This window comes from Gavialis gangeticus, unplaced genomic scaffold (genome assembly GCF_001723915.1).
Source record: "Gavialis gangeticus isolate Ggan-Ray unplaced genomic scaffold, GavGan_comp1, whole genome shotgun sequence".
In the NCBI taxonomy this organism is placed as follows: Eukaryota; Metazoa; Chordata; order Crocodylia; family Gavialidae; genus Gavialis; species Gavialis gangeticus.
Genome location: NW_017728992.1, coordinates 157,177,095 through 157,188,150, shown reverse-complemented (window position 1 = coordinate 157,188,150; position 11,056 = coordinate 157,177,095). Strand labels below are relative to the sequence as shown.

Below are 11,056 nucleotides of genomic sequence, written 5' to 3'. Positions count from 1 at the left end.
TTCACTGCCTCTGCTGTGCTTGTATCTGTTTGGATAAATAAACGCCTGAAATCTTCAGGTCTGTAACCTTATAAAAACTTTAATTTTAAAATGTCTTATCTGAAATTAGGGAGGCAGGACTGCTCTGTACATTAGCTGTTTTCCGGTATTAATACAATTTAGTGGGGCCTGAAAAAAATGACTAATATGTATGGTACCACTTGCCCCCAAATAAGTGACTTGTTTTGGAAACAAAAAGATATTTTTCCAGGGTCTTCCTAGCCACAGCAAATGCTTACGCTGGCTGTGTTGTTCCCAACCCCATGCACATGCGATACCTCTTCCCAAAATCAAGCTTCAACACAGTAACACCTGATGCTCAGCTAAAAGCTGCTGCCAGTTCAGTGGTGGTTTTGATGGGATTAAAGCTTGAGCTTTGGAGCTGGAAGTAGAGGGTGAGTGACCTGGACTACACTCTGCCTCTCCTGCATGGGACTTGGAAAGGCAGCACAATCTCTGTCTTTCATTACAGCATCCCTATGCCTTCCTTCTGGCATGGAAATCAGCTTCCATTAGATTAGATAGCTAATTTGGGCAGGAATTCTGCATGTGGTAGGAGAATAAATATGGTAATTGCAAATCTAAAGGATAATTAACTAGTTATTACAGAATTGGGTGTTTCTGTTTAAATACTATTAATCTTTTAGTACCAACATTTTTTTGTGATTATGAAGCTTTTGTTTTTAACAGTGCTGTCTGTTGTCAGTGTTTACCTGATTACAGTAACAGGCAGCCAGTGACTGGATATTTCTGTATCGACATGTCTCACATGGCCATGATATTTTTATTTACTATAAGAGTCATAATTCTTATCGTGTTAGGAAGTGTCATTTTATGTCTGCCTGCTATAAGGCTGAGGTATAACTACATTTAAATGGATAAGACATGTAAAATACCTGCTGTAACCCTAGTACATTTATTAGTAGGTTAAAGTCAGAATTAAGGTAACTGGTCCACAAGTTGACCTTAAAATTGTTTCCCTACCAGAAAAATGAGGGTTGTGGTACTTGGGTTTGTGTTTGTGTGTGGGGAGGGGAGAGGGGTGTTGGTTGTTTTTTTTACATGTATATAAGCATTTTTCCCCGAGCCCTGTGTAATATACAGCCAAAGGAAGAATTCAGCATATTACAATGCCTGCCTGGCAAGTCATCCATTTCTTACAGATTTCAGTAGCATTTACAAGGAAGTAATTATTTTTAGCTGCAAAATGGATATGCTTGTCCTTTAGTGTACCCAGAGGTTAAGTTCAGGTCAGATGCTTGTTCATTTGGGAGCAGGATATTACGTTTTGTTTATCTGGTTTAGGAATTTATCAGTTCTGACCTGCCATGGACTCGAAGGAATCTATTCTGGAAGTGTGTGCAGATCAAAGGGTGTTGCAGTCACCTTGGGAGTCATGAGTTTGTATCACAGTAGAAGTGGTTATATTGTGCAAAGGGTTGCATTCCTGTCAGCAAATCTGACCACTTCTCTCAACATCTGATTCACCTCTTATCACCTGACACACAAACTTTGGACTACTGGAAGAAATGCCATGTCCTTGTGTTTCTTATTTCCACCTTTTATGTGAAAAAACACTAATTTGGATGGAGTTAAAGGCATAGAAAGGAGACAGAGTCTGAGATGGTGGACATAATTAGGACAATTAAAGTTGAGAACAGGCTGGAGATACTTAAATCAGTTGGGATGTATACCTGGCTCTTCTGCAGACTTCTTCTCAGCAAGTTTCTTGAAATCTTTCTTCATATGTGAAATTGGAATAATAATTCTCCTACATAACACGAGTAGCAAGATCAAACATTAATTTGACCATGAGAATCTCTGTTTGATTACACTGGGGCATTCAAGTGCAGAAGTAATGTTTGTTGATACTAGACAACAAATGCTTATATCCTTATTTGGTGAGTGTTGTTGGGGTTCATCCATGTTCTCTAATATGAAGAAACTTAGTCTCTGCCCTCCAGGAGCTGATAGATTAAAGTGGGCAAGCACCCTAGTTTAGATACAGATAATTGGATGCCCAGGGATTGGAAAGTATAAGTTACTTGTGCTACTTATTGTTAAAGGATCTAAATCATACACTTTGATAAGAATAACAAACAGATTTTTCTACCTCCATTGTGAAGATAAAACTATTTTTTTTCCTCCCCAGGTGTGTCGGATTGAATTAGGTTTTCGACCTAATGAAATTCAACATATTGCCCTTAAAATACCCAAGATTTTAACTGCAAACAAAAAGAAATTAACAGAAACATTTGACTATGTCCATAATGTGATGGGCATTCCCCATCACATCCTTACCAACTTCCCTCAGGTGAGATACTTTTTAAATATTAGTTCAAATGAAAATGCTGTTGGCACAGGCAAGGTTATAGTCTTCACTGGGCCAACAGTAAGGTCAGAATTATACAGTTATGTATAGGCTTTTTCAAGTGTTGTGTGGCAGCTTTGTGTTTTTGCTTAAGCTAGAACAATTTTTATCAGCAATCATGCATCAGTGTCCAGTTCGGTGCAGCAACAGGACTAAAAATTCCAGTTTGGGGGTTAATTCAGGGGCGACATATAGGGGGGTGTACACAAGTGCACATGCGCCCCCTGACTGTGGTGGTGCACCCCCTACAAACAGGCACCACTGCTTACCACCCTGCTGCCGGTCTCCAGGCAGTCTGCAATCCCTGCTGGCTGCTGCCCTTGGTCCGTGCTCACCCCTTCCCATCCCCCTGCCAACAGAGCTGGCGGCGGCTGCAGGAGCTCCCCTGCTTACAGCTACTGGGCTCTTGCTGCTGCCACCACACTCCCGCCCCCACTGTGCCCCACCAGCTGCTGGGGGCACAAGTCATTCATGGGTTCATTTAATGCTTTTTTTTTTTTCTCCTCACTCAATCCAGTGAATAAGTTCTTTTGCTGTAGAAAACAAGTCTTCACATTGATCTCTACTGGCTTGATCCACAACATAAATCAATATCTGTTATGGACCCCTTGTTATTTTCCCTCTCCACTGACTTAAAACTTGATGCCTAAATATGAGGAACAGTAGAGTGTTCTTTCTAAATAATTGAAAAAACAGAAAAGTATCCCCTCTTATTTAGCCTTTAGCTCCTTCTTAAAGTGAAGTACTCACAATGTGACCTATCAGCTGATTGTTGGAGCAAAAATCTACAAAAAAAATTTCATTGAAGCATTGCATGAATAGTTAAGACCCTCAATTTAATATTTTTTCCTCTGCTGTCTAGTTTAAATATGTTCATAAAACTTACATGTATTGCCCTTTAATAAAAGTAAACAATATGTTTGAATAATCTCATGCACTGCTGAAATGTGATCACTGTTGACTGGAAAAGAGAAACTTTTTAAAATAAAAGTAATGTGCAGTTTATTAACTACAAGGGAAGTAGTGCAGGAAGGAAGGGACTGTAGTCATGTCACTTAATCTAATATCTCTGTTCTTGAGTAAAAAGTTGTGGGATAATATGGAATAATTACCAAGAAATCAGGACTAAGCACAGGGAATGTTAAGTAAAAACTGGGGAGGTGGCCCTCCTTTAGCTCTGCTTGTGATTTCCCCCTTTCCCCTCCAGTGCCAAAATCTGGTGTGATCTTTCTCCAAAGCTCACCTCTTCATCCTTCTCTGCTCACATTCTATAACACTAAGGCCTATGGCCTCACTGCCTATCTTCCTTGAACTCTGCTGCCTTAGGTACTGTTCATTTCCTTTTTGTTGACCTCATGCACTCTTCATGATGGCATCGTCTCTTGTTTTTCTTCAAAGTGCATTTTTAGCATTTTATTGCATCTCTCTCCATGGTTCTTTGCTCTTAAGAAGCTCCCAGAACTTTCTGCTCTTGGCTCCATCATCTCCTACTGCCTCAAGACTGAGCAGTGGGAGAGGCAGGCAGAATCTCATCCTTTTAAACCTCAGTTCTGGCTTATGGGAAGTCAAGGGGAGAAAAGATAACTTTTAAGAGAACCATCAAATTGTGTGTGTTCCTTGTTGTATAACCACATGATCTCAGTATGCTTATCCTTATTTTAGTCTCTTACTGTCTTTGTGCTTGCTTAGTATCATGTGATATTTAGACCACATTTTTCAATCAGGGAAGACAAGTATTGGTATACTGGAGTGGGCCAGTGGTTAATCTAGTATGGTATTCTGCTCCTGACAAATGTTCCCCCTTTGGAATCCTTACTATAAGATCTGTAATAGGATCTGTATTATAGGACCCCAGTAGTGGCCTAGGTGCACCTCTGAGATCACTTTCAAGGTGCTTTCATACTTTCAGGGGCACCTGTCAGCTCCAACTTCCTCCCTGCCTTCTGCTTCTTACCACTGTAAACCGGCTAAGATGTGTCAGGGGCCAGCTCTTTGGTATATGGTGACTCAGCCTCAATGGTCTCACCCAGACCCTGCCAGTTCTTAGCAGAAGTAATTTTGCCAGCAAGAAGAATCACACCTTTGTCTGCTTATGCACTCAGAAAAGATGGATTTCCATTTCCATAGAATAGGCAAGCCCATATGGTCAAATGCTCTGGAATTGCAGTTAACACTGACAATAAGCAGTAAAAAGACAGCAAAAAGGATCTATTATAAAAAAACAAACAAACAACAATCCTAAGAAATAAGTAACTATATGTTGAGATACAGACTGAAATATAAGAATAAGCAAATGAAAATATCAGAATAACTTATTCTTACCCTGCACCTTAAATTGAAGAATGTAATCCCTAGCCAGATTCAAGAGGTTAAAAAGCAGTTTCTGCCTGTGGTTCCCGTCAGACCCTCCTGCAAAGTTTCCCTTCTGTCCCAGGGAAACTGAAGACAAGATCATGCTTTCGAGGCAAGTTAGCTACGGTTACTTGTCTGGCTACTCACAAGTGTCAGCTCTTGGATTCTTGTGGGGCCAGCATTATGTATATACCTTCATGTCCCATTTCCTGCCCTCTCCCCCCACAAGTTCTTGTTTGCCAAAACAGTAATTTTTCCTCATCTAATTAAGACCAGGAGAGTATGTGCATCCTTTCAGACCTGGAGACTGTCAATCTTAATGATGTTGTGTTTTACTTAATTTGCTCCAACAGTTTGACTAGCCAAATGTTGTTGTTTTTACAGCTTGTTTTGTATGATGCAAATTCACCATTTTTCCGGGGAGACAAAGCTTCATCCATCATGGACAAGCCCCGCCCCCCGATAGCGAGCACTCTGGCTGGTAGTGGGGTATGGAGAGCTCTACTGTGCTGCATGCGGAAGTGCCGGCACTTCTGCCATTGCCGTGCTGCAGGCATGCTCAGCAAGCCTTCCTCCCCCACTGATGCCCCCCAGACTCAGGAGGCACCAGTTGTCCATGGAGGGGAGCAAGGAATGGGGGGGGGGGGGCAGGCTGCCTCCATGCCCTGTGGTTTCATAGTTTCATAGTTGGTAGGGTTGGAAGGGACCTGAGCAGATCATCAAGTCCAACTCCCTGCCATGGTAGCAAAGAGTACTGGGGTCAAATGACCCCAGCAAGGTGTTCATCCAGCCTCCTTTTTAAAGACCTCCAGGGTAGGAGCCAGCACTTCTCTTGGAAGTTGGTTCCAGATCCTAGCTGCCCTGACTGTGAAGTAGCGCCTCGTGATAGTAAAATAGCGTCTCCTCCCTGTGTTACCCCTGCCCTGCCAAATGAGGCATTCTGGCCTGGGGAAGGCACCAGCTCTGGCTTCAGCCCAGACCTGGAGCCAAAGCCGGAACCGGGCTGGTACTCAAATCTAAGATAAGGGGGTTTTTCCCCTTGTTGATTGGGAAATACAGCTCTTTGGATTTGAGTAAATACTGTAATTTGTCTTAGAAGCCACATTGCGCAGTGAAGCAGAGAAGTTTTAATCCTGTCAGAATTCTGTGGTTTTAACCCTGGCTGTTTTAACTATGGATCTTGTTTTCTGTATAAAGTCCCACCCTGTTTTTGAATCCTACAGAGTTCTTTCCCTTGATGATATCTTGTTTGAGTTCCACAAACATATATATTATATAAAGAATGTTTTCTTTTATTAGTTACATTATCTTTACCTGTCAGGTTCATTGCATGTCATATTGATTTTATATATTATGAAAGTGTGCCTGTCCTTCCAGCATTCATTATTTTGTACTGTCATGTCCTCACCCTATTTGTCTCCTTTCCACAGTTTTGCCTTGCTACTAATCATTCTTGGCACTAGCTCTGAACTCCCTTTTATTTTTGCTGTATCCCATTTTATTTTCTAGACCATTTCAGCTTAAATGTTATAGTATTAATTTGTAAAGAGTGCTAGTATATGTGGGGGAGGTAAACGATACACAACTCACCATTCCTAACTCTGTGTTGTCTATGTACAAAACTCTTCAGTGTTACATGTATTTTCTAGTCTCGTGCCTATAAAATTCAGCATCTCTCTTTTTTCTTTTCATAGGTTTTCAATTCAAGTCTCTTAAAAATCAAAGAGAGACACATGTTTCTTACATACTTGGGAAGAGCCCAGTATGACCCAAGACAGCCCAGCTACATCTCTGTAGATAAACTAGTATCTGTGCCCAATGAGGTGTTTTGTACAGAGATTGCCAAAGCCTCAGTACAGGATTTCATGAAATTCTTAAAAACACTTTAATTAGTAACACATGTAAAAATGAATAGAATCATGTTGTGGAATAAATTTGTTTTGGAAAAAAAAATTGCTTTCTTTTTCAGTCTCTCAGCTGTTCACTTACTGTTTTAAAAGTTACTGCTTATCAAATAACTACAGTGCATAAGAAAAAAGACTTAACTCCAGACTAAAGTGGAAAAGGGCGTAAGCACATTCAGTAAGTTATTGATGTAAATCTTGTAATGAAATCATAACATATCTATGATGGATGAAGCAGTCAACTGGGAACATAGAAACTTATAAAGCAGCAGTTACCATGATGTTATTTATGGACTGCACCATACTGTTGTTCATGGGCTGCCCCGGGCACCTCCAACCTTGTCAATTTGAAGTTTGATGAGAAAGCATAGTCACATACAAGAAATGTTGAGGACTGATAGGCCAGAAAGGTGGGAATTGTTTTGTAAAGCATGATAAAATGGAGTCTCTTCTACTTTTTCCTCACAACGACATATTGCAATAGACTGTGAGATTAAAAACTTGATTTGTCTGGAAAAACATAGCTGTACCTTTTGGAACAAGACTGAAAACTCAGACTGTAAGATCTGGAGAACCAATCAGTGAACAGACATGATGTCCCTCCCACTAAAGGGTTTTTCAACATCTTATAAAATCAGCTGACCAGATACCAAATGCTGTTAAGTGCACAAAGTTAACTGAAAAGAAGAGTAGCATATTTTCCTAATCTTCAGTTATAGTGATGTTGGATATTATAATACCAATAGGCAAAATTCAGATAGTCAGTTAAATTGGTGGCACTCAGTTAATTCAGAATTATGAACACTCATTATCTGCTACAAAGACAAGTTGAATGAAGGGTATTAAGGCTGAAGAGTATTAAGTCTCTTATCCCCACTTAGGTTCTATCCCTCTTCTGTTCCATCCCCCCCACCCTCTGTTCCCCAAAAATGTGAAAATAAAGTTGGAAAAGCAAGCACTTCTGGTTGCATGTAATGGAATAACACTGAAGAACTTTGTCAGGTGAATGTAAATTGTAGCGGTCTATCTGTAGACTATGATCATGATATTTGTGAAATTCATCTTGAATAAAAATTATTTTTAAATGAGACAGAAGGTAGGGCAGAATGCCATTTTACTAAGACAGTGTTAATGAAATGGGAGGTCATCATAAACATAAGTATTTCCATGCTGTTTTGACTGTTGGTGTGCTCTTACATGGCTACCAGTTAATAACAAATATTTCTACCTGATAATGGTGAAAAGGCAGTGGCCAGGAGGGATCCCCCACCTCCCACTAGAAACACCCATCTTCCTTCCATCACCTTTGGCCATGTGGCAGAAGGAATATGAAATACTTTCTTAATTGGACTGTCTGACAGAAGGACCTAACACAGCATAACCAACAAGATTTCTGGGCTACTGACACTTTTAAATGGCTTTGACTGGGTGTGGTGTTGCCCCTCTTGTTAACTGTTATATACAAAGCATCAGTCTTGACCAGTGTTAATTCAGGACAACTCAGGTTAAGGGGCTTATCTTGGGCTTTAACCCTATAAAGCAAAGAAATCTGAAATTAGGATTTAAAAGTTTAGGATGTTTTATCTGATTAACACTGATGCTTTTTGGGGGTTCTACGCTTAAGCAAAGAGTGAATTTTCTTGGTTTTCTATGGGAAGCCCCATGGGCTGGATCTGGCTAATAGGCTAGAGGTTGAGCACCCCATTGTAGAATGTCACTGAAAATCTCATAAAGATTTGTCTCCGACTGCAGGATTTATGAAGCTGGAAACTTAGGGGCTGAAAGCCATAGCTATTCCCCCTAGGAAACTACTTTTCAAGAGTGTTGCAAGTGGTCCAACTAGATCACGTCTGCTACTCGGTTGAAACTCCAACAAGCACCAGCTTTGCTGCCATCCCTCCCTAACTGGGCACGATTAAGGCCTGATCCCCTAGCCCACAAGGGTGCCTGCTCCATGCTTGTGTGGCAGGGCAGGAGCCCCGGGGCATGTGGAACAGCCCCCAGCAGCATTGCCAGGTCTTAAATATGAAATCATATTGGAAGCTCAAAATTATCATATCTACTGAAAAGCTATCATACTCTGAAAAATTATGCAAATAAGTCTTAGGGATGTATTTAGTAGCTGTGTTGGTCTGAGACAAGAAATGCAAAAACCTAAAACTCTTGGTTCAGAGATGAGACCTTTTGGTATCGTGCTGGAGCATTTATTTGGAGGCAAGCAAGCAGTCATCTGAAAGCGCTGACAGCAAACCCGGAAGTCAGGTAAGACTGAGAATGACTTGGGCTTTGCATATGAGCTGCTTCAAAAAATATCGCACATTTGAACACTATTATTGATCGTACATGCTACAAGGGTATGAAATTATGGGACAAATACGAGAGTTATCGAACATCTGGCAAAATGGGACCCCAGTACCCTCCTCCAAACGTCCGGCCACAGTCTGCACAGACGCAGCGCCTGCGCCTCCCCGGGCCCTGCACTGCGCATGTCACGCCCCCTTCCCTCCCCAACCGCTGTGGGCTGGACAAGTCTCGCCCCGCCCCCTGAGGCGGCCGACCCTGCCCATGGCGCATGCGCAAGCGCCAGCCACCTGATCGCGCCGCCCGCTTACCAGTGCGGACGTTTTCAGTGTACCCAGTAGGCACCGCGTCTCACTTAAGTCAAGATGGCGGCAAGGGCACCGGGTGAGGCGAAGCGGGGGACGTGACGCAGTACGCTTCCCCGCTGTTGCAGTGGCGCGCGGGGCGCCGGCCTGGGGCCGGGCTGGGAGCGGCTCTGGGAGCGGGGGTCGTGTGGGACTTCTCAGCTGGGTCTGGGGATAACGCCTGGCCTCGTTTTCACGTCGGCTCCTTATTGGCTGTTGCTCTCGGGAGCTACGGGCCAGGAGCGGGGCCCTGGTGCTGCGCTGAAGGGCGGAAGGAGTGGTTCCCAGGGCAGAGGTGGAGCTGCACGTGACTGTGCGTCTTTCGCTCCTTTAACTCCTGTCATGTGGCTGCCTGGCTTAGCCCTGAGTTATGTTTGTTTAAGCACCAGGCCTGTTTGCCATCCTTCTCGTGCATCCATGTAACCTTTTAGGCTGCCTCAGGTGGGGAGGCTACAGAAAAGGATGGCAATTGATTCCTTGGGATGAAAAAAGAATGGGAGTGATGGTCAACAGTTTAAAATAAGAGTGCTAAGGGAGGGCATGGAGCAGAGTGGACAGCACCCACTGGCCCTTTGGGTGCTCGGTGGCTTAGGGATTGTGGTAGCGAGGTGCAGGTGTCATAGAGTTGTAAAACATACTGGTTGGAAGGGACCTCAGGAGGTCATCTGGTCCAGCCCATTGCCCAGAGTAGGGCCAGCCCCAACTACATCATCCCAGCCAGGGCTTTGTCTACCTGAGGTTTAAAAACCTCTGATGGTGCTTACCACCTCTGGGTAATGTGTTCCAGTGTTGTACTACTTTCCTAGTGAGAAAGTTCTTCCTAATATCTAACCTAAACTTCTCTTGCTGCAACTTGAGATGGTTGCTCTATCAAGTGCCACCACTTTCTGTAATGGCAACACCTTGGGAGGTTCCAGTCCAGTGCGGCAGGGTAGGCACAACAGTCTCCATCCAGCAGCTTGGAAGGGGGAGGTGGGGAGCCTGGCCCTGCAGGAGGAAGAAGGGGGTTTGGCTGAGTCAGCAGGGGAAGGGGACCCAGCTTGTCCTGCCTGACTGTACAGGGCATAAGGTTTGGGAATTTAGCAGGGGGAGGGTTGCTGTAGTAATGGCCACTGCTACCCAGCTGCCAAACTTCCTTTGTCCCATGGAGAGCCCTGTGGGCCATATGGGATGGCTTCATGGGTTGTATTTGGCTCATGGGATGGAGGCTGAGTATTCCTATTCTAGAAAACCATGCTGTTAGGAGAATACTTCATAGTTTCTAGGGTCAGAAGGGACATGAGTAGATCATCTAGTCCAACCCCCTGCCATGGCAGGAAAGAGTACTGGGGTCAAACGACCCCAGCAAGGTGTACATCTAGCCTCCTCTTAAAGACCCCCAGGGTAGGAGCCAGCATCACTTCTCTTGGAAGTTGGTTCCAGATCCTAGCCATCCTGACAGTGAAGTAGCACCTCCTGATATCTAGCCTAAATCTACCCTCTGCCAGCTTGTGACCATTATTCCTGGTCACTCCTGGCAGTGCTCGGGGGAACAGGGACTTCCCCAGTGCCTGCTGGTCCCCCCTGACTAGTTTGTAACAGGCCACTAGATCCCCCCTCAGCCTTCTCTTGTGGAGGCTGAACAGGTTCAGGTCCCGTAGCCTCTCTTCATAAGGCCTGCCCTGCTGCCCCCTGATCATGCGAGTGGCCCTCCTCTGGACCCTCTCCATGTTGTCCACATCCCTCTTGAAGTGCGGCGCCCAGAA

At 43.7% G+C, this 11,056-nt stretch overlaps 2 protein-coding genes across 3 annotated transcripts in view; both read left to right on the top strand.

Moving 5' to 3' along the window:
* MTERF3 (mitochondrial transcription termination factor 3) overlaps positions 1-6,715 on the top strand; it is a 36,680-nt gene extending 29,965 nt beyond the window's left edge. Inside the window, exons 6-7 of one of the 2 annotated variants that reach the window (XM_019527966.1) lie at positions 2,192-2,353; positions 6,457-6,715. In XM_019527966.1, the coding sequence (XP_019383511.1) occupies positions 2,192-2,353; positions 6,457-6,651 (357 nt within the window). In that variant the 3' untranslated portion in view covers positions 6,652-6,715. Of the gene's footprint in view, positions 1-2,191; positions 2,354-3,135; positions 4,653-6,456 lie in introns of those variants that run through there. The other variant, XM_019527967.1, reaches the window with a different exon arrangement.
* Positions 6,716-9,285: 2,570 nt separating this feature from the next.
* The window catches only part of LOC109305062 (cytochrome b-c1 complex subunit 7), a 26,660-nt gene continuing 24,889 nt past the window's right edge, over positions 9,286-11,056 (top strand). Inside the window, exon 1 of the mRNA XM_019527963.1 lies at positions 9,286-9,351. Coding sequence (XP_019383508.1) covers positions 9,333-9,351 — 19 coding nt within the window. The 5' untranslated portion in view covers positions 9,286-9,332. The remainder of the gene's footprint in view (positions 9,352-11,056) is intronic.